A 19,935-nucleotide genomic window follows, 5' to 3' on the forward strand; every position below is an offset into this window, starting at 1 on the left:
ATCAATACTTCCTGCTTCACAGCTGGAAAAATAAAATAAAATCCCAATCTTAATTTTTTTCATCTTTCAAAAAAAAACCCAAAAAACTATCAGTTCTTTACAAACATATAATAAACTAATTTCTTCCATTTCCATAATAAAGTCTCACTTCCAGCGTTTATTCCAGGAAGGAGGAGAGGTTGTGGGCTAGAGGCAGGAAGGAAAGGAAAGTGGATGTGGGCGGAGGCAAGGCGGGGACTGCCGAGCGTTTCCGATAATGTATTGAGTTGGATTGTTTTTTCTGTTTGTGTATACAAATGCATCATATTACTTATTGTTTAATTATAAAAATTAAAAAAAATTTATTTAAAAAAAATGATTATGAATTTTGTTTAAATCTGTTGAGTAGTGAAATGCTGAACTTGAAGATCCAGCATACACCAAGTAATCAATTGGTTTATCATGCTACCAATTTGAATTAGTATTAGGAAGCTTTAGATTATTTCTTTCCTATGTACTAATGGCTGGATTTGTTATGCAGCATCCATTAAGTGTGCATGTAAAATGGCAAGGGGATGGCTGGAGCACTGCCATGCAATGCCCACCCCATTTGAATGTGTGCTCACATTGCACACATGTTCAAAAGAGGTGGAACTTGTATTCCAATTCTTCATCTTCCATCTTGCTGATTAGTCTCTGTCTGTCTGTCTGTCTGTCTGTCTGTCTGTCTGTCTCTGTCTGTCTGTCTGTCTGTCTGTCTGTCTGTCTGTCTGTCTGTCTGTCTGTCTGTCTGTCTCTCTCTCTCTCTCTCTCTCTCTCTCTCTCTCTCTGACACACAGACAGACAGACAGACAGACAGACAGAGTGCCTGCTTAATCTTGGTGTGGCAAAGATTAAGGCAAAGACCAGGATTTATAAACCACAGAAACAACCCCTTATGCCAAAATCAACATATGTTGTGACTTAACATGAAATATAAAGACAGTTTTTGAAATACGTGGGATGGAATTCTTTGCTCTAGATACATATGGGAAGAAAATGTCAAATTCATTGGAATTAATTTATAACAGAAAATGACCCTTGCCTTTATATCTTTGTAGAGACTGGTTACATTCTGATTCAATTTGTCTGTGAACTGTATCATTGGTCACTGCTAAAAACCATAACAGGAGGTTAGTGGACAAGGTCAGCATTAGCCCACATCTGCCAAAGAAGGAAAACACACTTTTAAAATAATCTTCTCCATTGATCTTTATGAAACAAGTTGTATTACACTGATTTATAGAATATTCTCTTCTTCCAGAACACCTTGTGCAGTATGAAAATCAGCATATCAGTAGCTGAATTAGAGACTTCCAAATGACAGCTACACAAGAATTAAGGAACTGAGTTAGAATGAGAATACAGTTTTACCTAAAATACCATCCCACTCCAGAAGATTGCCTTTCAATATGGAGACAATCCTGAGAGCTATAGATCAGGGCTTTTCAACCTGTTCACCCATTGTACCACTTTTAAGATATGGCAACATCCGAGTACCACCTGTCGCCTAGCAAGGTGTCAAGAACTTGATGATCCCCCCCCAAAAAAGGAAAAAAGTGATAAAGTACAGGTAGTCCTCGACTTACAACAGTTCGCTTAGTGACTGTTCGAAGTTACAATGGCACTGAAAAAAGTGCTCCCCAAGCCACTGCCGAGCAAGACTCCTGCCTGCCCACCTGGTGGCGCTCTTCCTCCTGTTCGAGGTTTTCATTGTTGTGAGCATTTCTGTTGAGGATTGGTAGTGGGGCTGGGGTGGGGGGTGTTTGGTTTTTATTCCCCCCGTCTGCTGGGTGGTTGCAGCAGGTTTTGGTCACTTCACATGACCCTGGGACACTGTGACCGTCATAAATATGAATCAGTTGCCAAGCATCTGAATGTAATTCACAAGACCCTGGAGATGCTGCAACATTTCAGCTGATCGGCGCTTCTTCTGGGCTTAGCAGAAGTGCCAGGATCAGTACTGCTTTCCAGCTGATTGGTGCTTCTTCAGGGCTCAGCAGAAGCACCAGGATCAGCGCCAAGCTCCAGCTGGAGCCTGGCGCTGATCCTGGCGCTTCCACTGAGCCCTGACAGCCCCGAAGTAGCGCCAATCAGCTGGAAAGTAACACTGATCCTGGCACTTCCGCTGAGCCCTGACAGCCCTGCATCTCCAGCCATCTCTTGCTCAGGCTTGTGCGGTGCTGCCACCGGTTCAGCTCATTCCTCTCCCCCACTACCACTTTTCTAGGATGGTCGCGTACCACCTGCCAGGTGCCAATGTACCACAGGTGGTACCCGTACCACTGGTTGAAAAGCCCTGCTATAGATAATCATCATAAGAACAAATGGTGTGTGTTTGTGTGTGCCAGGTTTGTGGAATTCTTTGCCACCCCGCAAGAGCAGTTTCACTCTGGATCACAAGGCAGAGAAAAAAAAGTAAGGGAAGAGGTCTTAGAATGGAGCAGATAATGATGGGGGATTTTTTTTCCTGGATTTTTTTTTCTCCGTAGTCCCTGGCCTGATCTGGCCCATTTCCATACTCAGTTTTTCTTTCATCATTTCTCCCTCATGGAAAAATTGGTTCCAAACTATTCAGTTTTCAAATTCAGATGACAGAGTCCCTGGATCCCTTTACATAATGTCTTTCCAATGTTTTGTTGCATTGGAAAGAATATAAAGACTTAAGACTTCGTGTTATGGAAGAAATTTTGAAAGGCAGTACATACAAGATATTGCTCCCATCTGCTCAAAAGCTGTCTATGCTTTGCTGCTTCTATTTCCCTACCTGGTGAGGTTGTGCTGAACCTGTGTACAGTCTTTTGCATGACACCATATAAAGTAAGTCTGAAAGCAAAGCAGAGAGTAAACGTAGGTGTGAAGCATGGAAACCCATCAATGCAACAACGTGTACAGTAGTTTGTAAGGGAAAGGGTTCAATGTCTTGCATTTTTGGTCAAGAAAAAACAGTATTGCAGAGACGAAAAGCTATTTCTCAGTATGCTATAGCCACGGCTTAAGCGATGAGATACTTCTCATGTTCTCCATTTGTTCTCCAGAGATGCTTGTTTAGAGCTTATGGGACCAGAGCTACAACCACATACCATGAGTTGCACTGGTTACCCTGGCTAATAAGAAATATGCTTTATATCCTTCATCTCCAGATAGAATAATCCCGACATCTCATTTTCTCCATGTCTATTGAGCATCTTGGAGTAACAGGAGGCAAAAGGATAAGGGAGCAACACCTGGGGGGGGGGGCTGCCCTTTTCCTTCTTTGTAAAGATGCCCTGGACGCGTAAATGAAGGCATTGCAATCTCCCCTGAAGCCATTTACTGGCAATGCTAGCATATGCTGTATACACATAGTAGCTATCAGGCTCAGTTAATCTCTGAGTTAGTCTTCTGAGTTAGGAGCAAATGCCTTTCCCCCAACGGTTATCCTTTCTATACACTCTATTTAGGAACCTGTAGTAAAGCAGGTCTATTACCTGAATGCAGATGAAGAGTATTTCTATGGATGGGAACAAGATTTCCATTTGCGATTCGCTCTGAATGTAGATAATGTCATACCCAATTCGGAAACTGTGCAAGGCAACACTGCATGCTCCAAACAATATTAAAGACCCTGTATGGACATACAAAAGTTCGTTAACAACAAACCAGTTACATTTATCAATATCACATGCACAAAGGGCATATTTAGAAAGTGAAAAGCAGATCAAATAAAGCAAATAATTTTTCAGTTTTGCCAGAGTCTACAGTATCTATACAAAAGGTGCCGAATGTGTGGTCTGTACGCTGGGTGATGTTTCTGTGTCACCAGATATATTTCCAGTAGTGTTTGGAAACTATAAGGTGTAACTTTGGTTGAAAAAGGTTGCTCGCTTCTGCCTTAATGTTACAAATAATCAGTTACAGTATTGTGAGAAAGATATATGGCAGCAATACTGACCTCTAATCCAAATAGCCCCTGCATGGGCATCCTGATACAAGATGGCATATGGTTTCCTTCTAGTGAACAGTAAGTAATATGCTATCCAGCTCAAGGATAGGATCTTGAGGATGGACAGGAAAATCCAGACATCTCTCAATGTAATGGCTACTTTGTTGAAAATCATGCTACATATGAATGCACTGCCAAGAAACACTACATTCATGGCTAGAAGTCCAGAGAAGAGCTGCCCAGTCTTCCGGGCCTGCTTGTCACGGGGTAACAATGATGAGCAATGTTGGTGGAGCCACGACTTCTCATAATGGATCTTCCAGGACTCTGGCTGTGTAGTCAACGATTCATCTCCAGCTTCTTGAAGTTGGTGTTCCTCCCCCATTATCTCTTTCCTGTCCATGACAATTGCTTGATAAAGTTACTGCTTCTGGAATTCTTTATCTATGGTACTAAACAAAGTTGAGATTTACTGAAGACTTAGATGTAGATCCTGAATACCCAACATGGCATCTGTAGACCTCCCTTGATAGTGATGAGGTTCCTCGTGCCACCAATTTTTGGGGAGATGGGGCATATGTAAGTTTGTTTAATTAAAACAAATAGGTGCCAAGGTCTCTCATTAAAAAAATGTCATTGTGTCTGCATGGTTGGCTAGCTAGATCAAATAAATAAATACATGCTGAACATTTCAATAATTTCTGGTAATAATATCCTGATCCATCCTCAAGTGAGGATCATTTCTGTCTGAAGCTGTATTGTTTGCTGCAGAAGCAGCATTGAATCAATGTGAATCGTTTGAATCATTTCATGTGGTCTCCGACGTTGTCTCATTAGAGGAGACAGTTCTGCCTTCCAGGTCCTAATTATTCTACCAAAACATTTTTACATAAAAAAGGCCGGATACAAAACAGGTGCCTTTCAATAGCAGTTTGAACTAGAAAGGAAGAATGCAAACATGGAGAACACAAACATTCTAATATTTTTTTAAGATGGGGAAGAGATGTGTGTTATAGATGCAAACCAAGAGGGAATAATAAGGTTGAAGTGGTTGAAACAACATTGATTGATCACTGACTGTCTTGAACTGGAATTGGAAGGGTGGGGATGGGAAGGAATTATAAAGACTGGTTAATTGGAAGTGATGTAAAATCCCAAGAATTCTTGGGAGACCAATTAATTCTCTGGAAACATTCGTAGAGAAAATTGACATGATAGGCAGGTGAAGCTTAGAGCTCTGCTTAGAGTTCTATGCCCACCTGTCTAGAAAAGAGATACAGGTAAGCTGAAGTGGTAGACAGCACTCTAACATGTCAAGTTGTGGAGCAACACCACTAATTTGTTTCCTAGTAAGCTGATATTTTGTAGAAAGAAGTATGAACCTGAAGAGTCCAAAACCTGTTTGCAAATTTCCTAAAGTGCCCATACTGAGATAGGATTAGGAGATCACTGTCATGGTCATTGAGATCAAAAAGCTTCCCCCAGGAACAAAAACTTGAATTACTCATATGTGTGAAGAAACAGTAAGAATGCTTGAAATGTGTACAAAATCAATCATTTCATAATCACCTCAGGCTATGACCGGTATGTGTCTTTACTTGAAGAAAAAAAGTTGCTACCAGCCTCATCTGCTTGTCCAATTATGGAAGGTTTGACTTTGCAAAAAGTTGAGTATCTGAGATCTTTCTCAGTCGAAGTTTGATAGGCTGAATTCAAACATTATTAAACCATTTGTTATAACCATAGTTTTTAAATAAGTTGCAGCAGGTGACTTTCTACATGATATTAAGCACAAACTATGATTTAATACCAATAGTGGAGAATATATATATAGCTCAGGTTGAACTATGGATCACAGAAGCTAAATATTTATTGCACACAAATAAATTGCACGTTACAGATGAACACAGTGTACGAACCCAGACAATATGAATTATGACTTTTGATTCTATTTTGCTTGTGGATCAAGGAATCATGAAAAAAATAGTCCATTAATTAGCATAATACCTGAACTCAATCTATTGAAGAGAAAAAGGGTTTGGAGGTTTTCATTTCCCATGTGGGCTATACTACTGACTTTTTAAGTATTTTATGTAACTTTTCAATCATATTCTCAATGATTTACAATAACTTATTACAATGTAAATTAAAAAAAATAACAGCTAAACTCAGAGGATTATAAAATTATAGAACTTTTATCTCTGTCTAATGCATTTGCCAAAGTATTAGTTTTCTCTGTTCCTCTGTTGTTTTGCTTAAACATCAAAACATTTCTGTTCCATAAAAATATTCTCAAGTACAAGATTAACGTCTTTCAATAAATAACAATATAATATAAGCAAGTTTGGAGAAGCAAAGAAGATTGTGTTAAATCAGAGTTGTGAATTCTTCCTCATGCTGGTCCTGCTCAAGTATGTTGGAATAGAAGGTGCCCCCAACTTCTTTGGACTGCTGTGTTCATTTGGAGGTTTGAGAATGAGAATGTGTTGTGTTGCACTTCTGCAGTGTAATAAAACATGGGAATCAAATGAAAGTTGCAAAGCAGTTCAACTGGCTCTGTGCTAGATATACTCNGAATTTTAGCGGGGTTTTTTAGGGGATTTTTAAGGACAATTTTAATGATCGGCCTGTTTAAATATTTCTTTTTAATTCGGCTTTTAATTATTGTATTTGTATTGTAGTTTTTATGAGGCTGTTAGCCGCCCTGAGTCCCATGAGGAGAAGGGCGGGGTATAAATTAAATTAATAAATAAATAAATAAATAAATAAATGGTTATATCCATCCTTGCTTGAAAACCTCCATGAATTGAGAAGACAGACTGTTCCACTTCTTCACGGCTCTTACTGTCATGAAATTCTTCATTCTTTCAATTTTGGATCTCTCTCTGTTCTACCCTCAACACTACGAAGAATAAATCCACACCTTCTTCTCTGGGACAGCCCTTCAAATATTGGAAGTCTACTATTGTGTCTCCCCTTAGCCTTTTTTAAAGGCTAAACATACCCTATTCTTTTAATCCTTCTTCACATCAGGCCATTCCCAATTGTAGGGGAATTTACATTTTATCTTTTTACCATTACCAGATTGGAAAGTACCTATACAAATGCAGCATTCATGGTCATTCTGTTGCAAGTCGTACCAGCATATTTGGAAAGACAGTTACAAGCGGCAGTGAAAAAACATTGTTGTATTGTTTCTCAATAAAGTAAAGTGGTAATAAATATCCAGCCATCCGGTGTTGCCTCTCCCTTTCAGGCTATTTTGCCTTAGCACTTCTCCTTAACCATTTCCCACCATTTTTAGGTTCTCTCTTTTTCATTCCAAACTTTTCATTTGCTTTCTGCTTTCTTTGCTAAGTGGTTGTAACAGAACAAAAACCACTAAATGATAATAATACTTTGATCCGCCTTCTGAAAGCCCTGAACATTCTATGTAACATGTATTCAGACAACAACTCTGTCCAGGGCATTGCAGCCTATCCTTGCAATCTGCTAGAGGCCTCCTCTGATGTAAATGCCACTGGATTCTATGGGGAGCTTGCTTCTGGGGAAAAGGGGTATGCCATTGCAGCCTAAGTCACTGAAGCCTGAAAGCAAATGCAGAAGAGGATTAGGGCTGGGGCAACAAATGGAAAAGCACCCTCTGGTAAATGATTTGCAGGTTACCAGAATTGAGAGTTGATGCATTGCTGTACTAGCATAACATAAATCTTAGCAAATGAAAAAAATAAGGAACAGAAAAGAGTCTTAAATGCCAGCAAAGAAAAATAATTATTAAATAGGCCAGACACATTTCAGAGGGACACTTTTTTCAGGGGTACTTGCATCAGAATTTATTAATACAATAATGTGATTTGCTTGGGACTTTTTAGCTCTTTGATTTTTATCTTTCCTTCCTTCCTTCCTTCCTTCCTTCCTTCCTTCCTTCCTTCCTTCCTTCCTTCCTTCCTCCCTCCCTCCCTCCCTCCCTCCCTCCCACACAGACAAGATCTTTCATTCACTTTTACTTGGGATGAGAGTTGGTGCCAAGACATCTCAGTCCATAATTTTCTATTTTGCATTAAATCAAAGTTCAGAGATACATATCTGTATTTAAAAGTTTAAGATGCTTTGCTTTTTAAAAAATAATAATAATTAAAGGATATTTTTGAATGCCAACATAAATGTCAACAATTGCTATGCTGAAATTTCTCTAGTCTCTTTTTTAAATTAAAGAAAATACATTTTGCAATTTGTTGCTGCACATTTAAATTTCTGAAAGAACCCCGACAAATTTATCAATTTGTGTACAATAACCACCATTATGTGTCATTTTTCTTTTATTAAATATAATTTTATTAAATATTTTAAAGGAAGATAAATCTGAAATAAGAAATAAGAAAAATAAGAAAAAGGAAAGGAAAAACAAAGGGTCAAAGAAAAAGTTAAAAATACAAGAAAAAAAGTAATAGAAAAATAGGGGGGAAAATAAACTACTTCAAGATTATTGTACGATGGAAAGATTTGGCACTATCCATAAAATAAGAAAAAGGAAAGGAAAAACAAAGGGTCAAAGAAAAAGTTAAAAATACAAGAAAAAAAGTAACAGAAAAATAGGGGGGAAAATAAACTACTTCAAGATTATTGTACGATGGAAAGATTTGGCACTATCCACAGTGAAGGAACAACTAGTGAAATCTGAATCACAACTCTTCCGTGTTTTTCTTCTCATACCTTTCAGGTCATTCAAACATGCAAAATAACATTCACTCTTTTAAAAAACCCTTCTACCTCTATTTTGCTCAGTGTAGGATGAAGAGGGCATATAGGAAAAAGGGGCATCTCCTGGAGCCACCCTGTTATAATTTTGCAGAAGATAGACTCCAGCAGTTCTGTGCTTGGTTTTTGCCCTTGAGTAACAACTAACAAAAACAAGTAACCAACAACAAATTGCACCATCAAAGTATCAATGATAGACAGTTGCTCTTCCAGTTTTTCTTTTTCAGCACTATTAACACTGCATGCAGATGGAGGTGTTATTATTGTAAACCAGCTAATCCAAAAACCAAAAAGGAAAAAAAGGAAAAAGGAAAGAAAAGGAAAAAGAAAAGGGCACAGGCAGCTTTGGCGTTATATAGCCCATTGATACCATACTCACTTAAGTATGGAGCTATGAATGATACCTCCATTTCCAAATCTATGCATCTTTAAACACATATCAGCCACAAAGTTACTTTAGATGCTGAAGTTTCACCACAATCTGCATATGATATTTTGCCTTTGGCTAGACTTAGCCTGAGGATACGCATGACCTTGAGCCCATGAAGGTTGAGGGAATAGATAAATAGTATTAAAAAAAATAAGGCACTCTATCCAGGTCACCGCTTTAAGCCTTTTGTTTAAGACTTTAAACCACACCTTCTGGCCAAAGGCCCAGATCCATTTAAGGTATATTTCCATTGTTAACAACACTCATGTGTGTTGGGTTGCTTTAAGCTATTGTTTCTTGAAGGAGTCACTAGAGATCCCAAATTGCCTGAGTTGCTAGAGTATGTGTTTGTTTGAGTGTTGTGTGGGGAGGGATTTTTACGATTCCTAAATACTGATCAGAAATCCTCAGATCATATTTCCAAACAATCATTACAAGGGATTTTTCTTTTTGTCATTAAAGTCCCAGGAATGGAATATTCTTGGGATCTCCCGCCTTCAGCAAAGGGTGGAGAGCAGAAAATGCAAGATTTCTATACTTGCTCTTCTTACCTCAGGACTGGTGGCTTAGCTGCGGTCTCTGCGGGAAAAGGATCAAAAATGAATCTTCCAGAGAAACTGAATTAACAAAAAGGATTTCCCCCCCCCACTCCGCCTTTAAAATGCCATTTCTTCTCTAGGATGGAAATGTTCTTTCTTCTCAGAAGAATTGAGAAGTCGTCACCGGCATGCAGAGTTGCCAATGGAAAGTGTAGTTTGCATTGATTTTTTCTCTCTGTTGACTTAGGGGATAGTCTTGTCATTATATTAATTATTAGGCGGAGAGGTTCATTAGCCTGGGAAAGCCCAACCAATGGGAATCAAGGGCTTTCCTTTGCACCTGCCTGGTCAATTCCTGTCAACAGGCTTTGGACACAGCTCAGAACATGCTGAGCAGAGAGCCGCAGGCTTTCTTGACGAAAGGCCCCAAAGCTGCAGTTTTATAGCCATCCAAGGCTCCAGAAATGGCCCCACTTTGGTAAACTGGATAAAGTACTATAAGTCTGTTATGGCCTACACAGCTACTTTCTTGCTTTTATCAGTTATTTCATTTGTCCGGCATGTCATTTTCTGTAACCCCAAACCCAGAGGGATTGATAAAAATAGTGGAAGTTTTCTCAGTCCCACCAAGAATGGAGATTGCCAGATGAGGGTGATTCTGGGCATAAAATAAGAACTGAGCTTACCAAGATTCTAGACTTAATTTGGGATATACTGTTTAAGTTAAAGTTCATTTCATTTGAGGTATTTCAGGGCCAAACATGTGGTTGGAAATGTATATAACAACACTAATAACAGCAACATCAAATTAATAGCGAAGCAATGTCAAATGTGGAACATGAAAAATGTAAAAAAAAATCTCAGCAGCCTCTCCTGAGTGCTAAATGCAGAAATGTTGAACTACAATTCCCAGCATTCCCTGCTCAAATTTTTGGGTTACCCATGCAGTATGAACTTCCCTTTAGAATATCAGGATTATGTCCAAGAGCCAATCAATAGTTTAGCAGATACAATTTCTAAGTTGCTTCCAAAGATAGCATATCCTGCAATATACCAGTCGATTCTGGACATCAAAAAAGCATGATTTTGTCTGCTGGCTCATTTAAGAAAAAGGCAGCTGATGCAGCAGCTTCAGCTAGCAATGCTAGAGCTGTGTTTATGGCTCACTGGGGAATTCTGGGAATTGAAGTCCACACATCTTAAAAGTTGCTGAGGATGAGAAACACTGTGCTGGAACTTATTCGGCACATGCCAATTAGTCTTGGACAAAGCTGGTGTCAGGAACAATCCCAGCCCATGAAGCCAATTCTTCTGAGAAGAGAAGAAGAGGGCTGATCTCTCCACCTTAAATAGACAAACCACAGACCAGATTAGCTCCTCTACTGTGTCAAAATTTAATTTTGATTTTGCTTCCATCTTCCAGTCTATTACCAGTTCAAGATTTTGGTTCAGCTATTTTTGGATGGGTCATCTATATGCCCCCGTAGAGTGCTAATATCAGCATGTTCATCTGGCTGTTACAGAGTTAGGCATAATAAATGTGGGAAGAATACATGTTTTTGTTTGTTGAAAGACAGCAACCAGTCTTAGTGGGAGGTAGATGTAGATATCTGAAAGCTGGCTCTATGCCTTGTGCAAGGTCCTGCCTCAGCTATCTTCTCAGGAAAGCATGACTCTTGAAACAAGTGTTATTTCAAAAAGAACTTTTACTGAGAGAAAGTGATTGCCGAGAAGCCAGGCGGAATCTGAAGTTCCCACATGAATCATTAGGCTAATTTCCCCTTGTTCAAACCCCACCCCAATGCCCCAGTCCATCAGGAGCCAATCTGCTGGCATGAAGGTATTATGGGAACTCTGAGACAAGAAGGTGATAACAAGTTGTCTTCTTGGCACCACAACCTTGGTACCAGGCCGAAACTGGCCAGAAAGAAGTTCATCCATATGGCCGTGATGGCCCATTCCCCCCTCCCTATTTCCCATACAGATATATCAAAGTGAAAGCAGTGAATTCTTAAATCTCCAAGTAAAAGTCCCCTTGGAATGACAGTGTTCCGACAGAGACTGTACAGCCTTGCATCATTTGATAAAATTTCATAATTGGAAAAGATGCTACCAGATTCCTAGATGAATCTTCTTGGATGTTAAGAACAAAGTGTTTTGTTCTTCTTCAAGGAAGAAAACAGTCCGGTTGCCTTTTTTTGGGGAAAAAAAGCACTGTTGAGACTACTACATTCTTGCCACCAAAGACTAATACGACTGTCCTCCTATAATGTCAGACTGGGATTAGGAACATATTAGGTGCAAAGCTTGGCTATGCCTCAGATTAAATCCAGTCATTTTGGCTTTTATCATGTTGCCCGGATTCCGCCAAGGAAGGAAAAGTGGAAATGAATCAGCTAGTTTTTTTTTCCAGTTTCAGCATGAGGCAATCCTCTTACAGAAATTGGCCATAGTGATTGAAAGAGCATTAACCTTGCCAATCATCATCGTTTCCTCCTGCTGATTAGCTACCTTTGGAGGAATATCTTTGCTTGCATGCCCCCACCTGAGAATATAACTGGATTTCTCAACGTGCTAATCAATAGGTTAAATGTCAATAAAAAGGTAAGTGAACAGGAAGTTGCCCAAAGCATGGCAATTAATCGGGGACTCTTCTTTATATACTTATATCCTTTGGTCCTCCAACACACCTGACTTGAGCAAAGGTCACAAGAGTAAAAGAATTTGTGAAGGAAACCATCTTATGTTTAAGTGAAGCCATTTTGATCTATGTATTGCTATATGTGCTGGATTGCCTGATTTTCTCATATCTCACAAGATATTCCTGGGAAAGAATGTGAGAACGTGATAAATCATCCAGTTGTACCAGCTGCAAGGACAAATAAGGTGGTGAACATAAGGTGTGTGGTGATAAGAGGAAGCAAGATAATGAAAAAATGTAGTTTTACTGAACAGATCATAATTGCTACAAGGACAATTACTACACTGATTGTGCAAAATCATAAAAGGCATATCCAGAGAGAAAAGGGCTGAGTCCCTGCCTTCTTGCTTGCAAACTGAATATACATTAATCCTACTGATGCCAATAGAACTCAAAAGATTTCTCTGTGGCAGAGCAGCGCTCTGTTTTGTTTATTTGTTTATTTTTACTTTTCTTCAACTGCAAGGAGGCAGAATAGTGATGAGAAGACACATAGGTGGAACCAACTGTTCTCGGCTATGTAGTCAGAGGGAATTTAGGAGTCACTAATAGAGGGGGGGACGAGGGGTCAGTGGTTAAAGACATTGAGCTTGTCAGTTGGAGAGCTGACAGCCTGAGACTGAGCTCTGCGCAATGGAGAGAGCTCCCGTTACTTGCCCCAGGTCCTGCCCACCTAGCAGTTTGAAAGCATGCAAAGGCAAGTAGATAAATAGGTATCACTTCATGGGAAGGTATAAGTGTTCCATGCACCTTTGGTGTATAGCCATGCTGGCCACATGACCATCTAAATTGTCTTCGGACAATGCTGGTTCCCTTGGCCAAGAAGTGGAGATGATCCCCGTGCGCCTAGATTCAGACACGGCTAATAGGGAAACTTTTAACTTTAATAAGGGAGTCAGAGCTGACTGCAACTCCTGGACCAAGGATGATGTCTTGCTAGAGTAAAAAAAAAAGAAATTTAATTATGATTGGGCATTTCAGGTAATGGCAGTTTTGAATGTTCTGCTCATAAAAAATAAATCTGAGATAGGTTGGTGCAACCTGAGGTAAATCCTGCCAACTATTCCACCCATGCTCTTCAGCAATTGTTACTGTTGAACCTATCATGATCATCAGCAATTAATATCCTTGTCCTCCATAAAATAATCTTTCCCCCTTCTAAAGTTGGCTTAAATTGATGGGCATTACTACATGCTGCATAAAAGGGATTGCATGAAGAGTATTTCCTTTTACCTTGACTGAATCTCCCAAAATGTATTCCTCAGAATAAATTGCCTGCCTATCAATAAAGACTGCACAAAGCATCCTTTAGAGTTTAGAAATACATCTTTTCTATCAATGATACGTATTTCTATCAATGATAGAAAACAAAGCATTGATTTATTAAACTGCCTTGATATGCCCTAAATCTCCCTTGATTGTCAGCTAGATGTTCAATTTATTTTAACACTTTCTAGTACTGACAGAACACCATACAATTTGCTGATCATGCTTAGAAGATCAGCAACACTTGCTGACTCATTCTCGGTTCCTTTTGCTCAGTCAGAATGACTATAGCTAGGCACCAGTTTTTAGAGAAACGGGTTTGACTGATGTGTTAGAATGGCATGGGCTACAAAAAGTGATGCTTGCAACTTGATAGCTCTTTTAATGTTAATCAATTACATAAATATAGAGGACTCCTCCATGGATTAATTGCTAGAGCTAATACAAAGATTATGCTAAACCACCTTCTTGTAAATAAGATGCTGCCACTTAGCCTTTCTATCTGCCCTGATATTACTCTTGACAGAGATTAAACAGGGATATATTTTGGTGACTTTGGGGTTTCACCTCTACATTAAGGTGTAGTCTTCTGAGCATTTCTATCTGTCTAAGTCAGCTAGAAAGCATCTTTCTGTGCTACTTTATGTCCATGAGACGCTGTCATGCTAGCAGGATATGAGGAAAACATTTTGTGTTTTCTACTGTGCTGACAAGGAACTGAAAATTAGTATCAGGAAATGAGGCCGATCTTATTTCAAATAATCAAAGAAGCACAGATGGCTGATCAAGAGGCATCTAACAGAGCAGGTGAAAATTTGGGTTGACTTTCATGTTTCCGGCACCTGATAGAACATTTGTATGATAGTATCTTTAAGACAACTTCAAGATTTTCTGTTAAGTAGGAAATTATTTCAGAACTATGATTCAGCTTTAGTGCAGGTAGGTGCATTCCAAGATTTGGGGTTCCCTAGAAATAGTGCAAGTGTTTAAAAGAGCCATTCTTTTAGTTCTTCAAGGTGTACCAAATGCCCTTTGCTGCATCAAGATATACTCAGAATGACTAAAACTCAGACCTCTTCCTCATGTTTCCCTAACTGTGAGCATGCCTTGATAACTATTTTATCTTCAACAATGTGCCTTCACCTCCTCCACAACTGAAGGTCCTCCTAATAGAATTTTTGCAATGGACATGATCTAGCATGCTTCATTAATGATGTGATTGATGACCCAATCAAGGATAGCAATCTGCCCAGCTCTTGTTAGCCACTTTAGACTGCTGCAGATGTATCCATAGCCAGTTAGATCTGGGCTGTGAGAGAGACTGGACACCTGACTTCTGTTGATGTTTCTGCCCAGCATTTTCTTCTGAGAAATTTAAAGTCCTGTGAGAAAAATAACATCAGAAAATATTTCAAAGGGACCGTTGATTGAAGTGTTGACTGAAAATAAGGACTGTCTGGATTCCATCAACCCCATCCTGCCAGTTTGGTGTGGTGGTTAAGGCACCAGGTTGGAAACCAGAAGAGCATGCCTTTTGGTCCCACTCTAGGCACAAAGCCAGTTGGGTAACCTTGGACCAGACTCTCTCTCTCTCTCTCCCTCGCTCCCTCCCTCCTTCCCTCCCCCCACCTTAGAAAGCAGGTCATGGAAAACCATTTCTGAAAAACCTTGCCAAGAAAATTGCAGGGACTCTCCAGACAGTTGCCAAGAGTCAAGGCTGATTTGTATGCCCTCCCCAACTCATCCTGCCAGACATTATGAAGAGTGATTTGTGGTTGTTTTCCTGTCACCAGCTGATGTGGATGGGAGGAGAATGGAGCCTCAGAACTGACCCATCATTGACCTGAAAGTCTCCTGCCTTTAAACCAGCAAAGATGATACCATTCCTTTGCCTTGTTGCTAAGGCATAGTAAATGTTGGTCCTGAGGTATTAGTCTTTTCTGCTGGCTGTAGAAATGCACATTGATTCAGCTGTGAGAAGGAGCCCTAAGGTTGCCTCCCCCTTTGGCACTTAACCACAGCACAGTTAGGCCCTGACCATGTAAGTTTTATGGCTTTTGTCTCACGAATGAACAGATTCAAGTCACTTTTCCTTTAAAATGTCTGGCTGATATTTCCACATACTGTACATAAGTACTGGGGTCCTTCCTTAGGCTGGGAATATCAAATGTAAGAAATGTACAGCTGCCCCATCTTTTCTCTCTTTTTTTCTGTGTCCCTCCCCACCCAGGAATTTTTGGTAGTGCTGTGTAGATTTGGCTGTCTTCATTCTGCAGAAAACATATCTTAAGAATGTGCTTCTTTGGATTAGGGATACTAATACTGTAAAGCAGGGGTCCCCAAGCTCTGGTCCGTGGACCAGCACCGGGCCGAAGCATGCCAGAAACTGGGCAGTGCAAATAAGTGAAGCCCCATCTGTGGGATGAAGGCAGCACATGAAACTAGGCCCCCTCCAGTCCGCAGAAAAACCTCTCTCCATGGAACCAGTCCCTGGTGCCCAAAAGGTTGGGGGGCCCTGCTGTAAAGTGTTTGAAACTTCCCCTTTCTCCTTTGTCTGCCACTCAGTTTGGCCAATAAAAATTAATTGCTTGTGTTGCCTTGGATTTGAAGGTCACATGGAAGCAGCTGCTTATTTGAAAGTCCTTATTGATTCCTTCCCTGTATTTTCCAGATGGCCTGTCTTCTTTCTTCTTCTCTTGTGCTATTCTATCTGTCCGGTCTCCCTACCCTATGATTTCCCTTGAGCCTGCTTAGTCCTGCCTGCTTTTTCTTGAATGCCCTGTCATTACCCCACCCAGACTCATTACTTGCTGTCTGAGCCAGCTGAACCGCCTTGGCATCACACCTTACGCTGACATTGGTGTTCATGCGTGAATTTAAAGGCATAGCTCTTCCTCACATCCCCATAAGTTTAGCGTAAAGATACCTGGTAACAGTTTCCATGCCACACCCTCCTGATGTTGGCTTTGTCTCATCCCCCACTTACAATTGAGGCAGCATAAAGATATCTTTTCCATTCAATTTTGAAGAGGCCTTTCCCCTGTCCTCCTGATACAGTATTTGCCACAACACGCTTCATTGGTGATGTAGTTGGTAATACGGTCATTACCACTAGGAGTAAGATCTGCCAGCATCTATTAGGTTGTGGTGGGCACAATCTTCTCCCCTGCAGTTGTTGGGAATTGCGGTTTTGGTTTGGGCCAGACACCTGGCTTCCCCAGAGATCTCTGCCCATGCACTCTTCTGACACTTTCCAAAGCATTTTGAGGTTTTCATGTGGGTTTCTTCTACGGACAGGTTTCCAAACACAATCTTGTGCTGCACAAAATTCCACTGAAACTGGGAGAGAGGCCTGGGCTCTGCCACTATGTGTTCCTGGTTCAGTCACCACTAGGTGCATGGTAAGATCTTTACTGCTTCTGTTAAGAAGGAGTTTCATATGGCCATTGTTTTGACTGATGTTAGTCCTTGGGGAAGGGCTCACCATTCTCCCTCCTCCATTCCAGTTTCCCCGCTGTCTGCAGCCTGCTTCTGAATGTGGCAGCCATGAGGGGTGGAATGTGACTTATTGACAGTCCATTGTAGTATTTGTCAAGGCTGGTGCATTATCAACCACCCCTTCCTTCTTCACTGCACATCCCATCTCTGTGCCTGTGACCGGCTAAGGTGGGCTATTAATTTAAAAGATAGATTTAGATTTAGATTCCCAAGACCCATGCTTGGAAACAGCCATAGGATTGGGGCATCTCAGTTAGTTGGACAACTCAACTGGTAATTAAACAAGCTGAACTCCCCAACATTTACCCAATCCCACCTCACTCCTCATTAGGGAGAACGGGGGTTGTTTTCCCACCAGAGATGCCACTTAGTAGAAGAGGAAAAGAAGGAAGGATTGATCAATCACTTTAACTTGCCTCAAACTTGCCTCAAACAGCAGAGGCAGGCCTGGTTGTTGGCTTCATTACTGTGACAGGATAACAGGTGACAATCAGAGCAAAGGATTTTCTTCTAGGGCAAGGACTGATGTGAAACACTTTAGCATGGCCATCTGGCTGTGTCCTTGGGGGACTGTTTAGAAATCCATCTACACAGCTTGTTTTAAGCAGTTCACTATCAATCTCATATTCTCTGCCTCAAAGTGGAAAATACCTTGCTAAATTTCACTGACTGAAAGTTAATAATATTGGTCAGAGTGAACAACTTGTTAATCATAGAGCGTCCAACTATTAACAGATAATTACTTCTTGTAATTAACAGGTGGTCAGATCTGTAATCTAAGAAGATGTTACTATATAGATCAAAAAACCTTTGTCATTATGCTGAATTAAAACGCTATCTACCAAATCCTTGAAGCAGCAGAAGACTGGTAAAATTTGCTATAGTGATCCTTATAATTCTCTTTTCATTTATGGTATATTGAGGGCAGGAATTGGTACATTCCTCCAGCTTTGTGTGGTTCCCATCAACATTCCCATCAACACCACCAACCGGTAAGAAAACATTCAGCAATCACTCTTCTTAACGTGGGATGGAGATGAAAGGAAATTAGTTTTGACAGATGGTTGAACATGCTTTGTGCAAGTGTTTCATGAAGGTGCATTCAAAAACATCTGCAATCAGTTGATACGTTCCTTTTGGACATGGGCTCAACACTCACTCAGAAAAGCTCTAAATCTATGATCAAAAGAAACCCAAACCACCCATGAAGTAGTAAAAGCCATTTGGCTCTCTTCTGCTTCAATATGAAGTCCCACTCTTGCCCTCTCTGACCCATTTTTTTGAACTCTTTGGGCCCAGGGACTTGGCAGGAGAAAGGGGAGATGGTTGGAAAGGACTTGATTCTCCAGGTGCCCAAAGCCCCTGGAAGACAAGGTTGAGGGATTGGTGGAGAGGAAGAGTGTCCACATCAGCCCTATACATACCTGTTGGGAGTCACCTGACTGTGCCACTGATTGAATGATCCATGAGGTGCAACAGATTAACTCTGTGGCACAACCTGTGTTGCAACAAGGAAAAAAAAAATATACCAGTATAGCTAGGGACACCCTAAGGCTGCCTCAGGTATAGGCGGATTATTAGATTTAGATAATATGTTACTGCTGTAGTTGTTGTAAATGATAATGTTCACAGATTCAGCAATAATTGCTGACTGAGAGATATCAGTTAAGCATATTCATGGCTATATTGGAATTCTATGTCACCCTGACTGTGCTGGTTAATGACCACAATAAAGTCTTTTGTTTAATTTCTGAAATCAGTCCTTTCCCAGTCTCCATGGTGGAAATAGCACCCTTGATCACAAATATCGTTCCTGAACAAGATGTTTGAAGGAAAATCAAGCAAGACATGAATTCTCAATAATCTGATTCTAGTTCTGTTTAATGGACTATTTTTGCCATTTTTTTTTTAGCTTTCCTATTCTGATATCCACCTTCTGTCACCATTATGCCATACTGACTCTAGCAGATTTCTTTCTTAAGGTTCCAAAGTAGCTCAATGGAAAAAAAATCTTGAAAGCAAGATAATGAAACAGACAAATAATGAATTTCAGAAGCAAATAAGATATGCAGGACAAAGTGGAACAATTTTCTTTTATTCTATCATCTGAGATATTTTAACTTCTGCGGAGCCTGTCATCTTTACTCTCCCCTCAAGCCATTTTCCAAAATCACATTTCTTTCCATTGTAAATACAATTTCATAAGAAAAAAATGGGTCTCTTAAACAGTGCGATTGGATAACTACTGTGATGATCAACTACAGCGCTAGTCAAATTCTTCCACAGATTGAAATATTTTGAAAATTCCTATCATTAGCACAGCTGTTACCTTATACACTGGAAAGAATTAGATAAGCCTAGTATTGGGCTACCAATAAAACATGTCAGAATATTTCTAGTTAGAATCCAGTATCAAAGGTTTTTTTTCTACCAAATTGGCTTTACATATGCATAGAGACAAAGATAGTGCTATTATCCTGCTGTGCACATCAAAGACTGAATTCAGTAAGACTAACATTGACAGAATCTCCTAGTTCTGTTCAATTAATCACCACATTAATCAAATAAGATCTTCATAATCTGTAACTGAAGCTAGAAAAGGGAACTCTAATCTTGAAAATTAGGACCAGCAAAATTTATTTACTTTTTCTGGAATGGAAACATGCATTCTGTTAATTTCTCTTATCAGCTGTGCTTTATGGTCATATAGAATTAAATTACATGATTTAAATTTAATACAAAGATGCACAGCATTTACTCTTCATCCAAATACAAGCCTAGGAGAGATGCTTCAACAGTG

General features: G+C 40.0%; 1 protein-coding gene across 1 annotated transcript in view; it reads right to left on the reverse strand.

Annotated features, from left to right (window-relative positions):
• Positions 1–4,328, reverse strand: part of OTOP3 (otopetrin 3) — a 6,768-nt gene extending 2,440 nt beyond the window's left edge. The window contains exons 1-4 of the mRNA XM_015815054.1: positions 3,953–4,328; positions 3,489–3,625; positions 2,786–2,844; positions 1,064–1,182 (exon numbers count right to left, since the gene is read on the reverse strand). Of these exons, the coding sequence (XP_015670540.1) occupies positions 1,064–1,182; positions 2,786–2,844; positions 3,489–3,625; positions 3,953–4,328 (691 nt within the window). The remainder of the gene's footprint in view (positions 1–1,063; positions 1,183–2,785; positions 2,845–3,488; positions 3,626–3,952) is intronic.
• Between the last annotated feature and the right edge of the window lie 15,607 nt (positions 4,329–19,935).

Source organism: Protobothrops mucrosquamatus, unplaced genomic scaffold (assembly GCF_001527695.2).
Source record: "Protobothrops mucrosquamatus isolate PMUCROS unplaced genomic scaffold, P.Mucros_1.0 scaffold305, whole genome shotgun sequence".
NCBI classification, from domain to species: Eukaryota; Metazoa; Chordata; class Lepidosauria; order Squamata; family Viperidae; genus Protobothrops; species Protobothrops mucrosquamatus.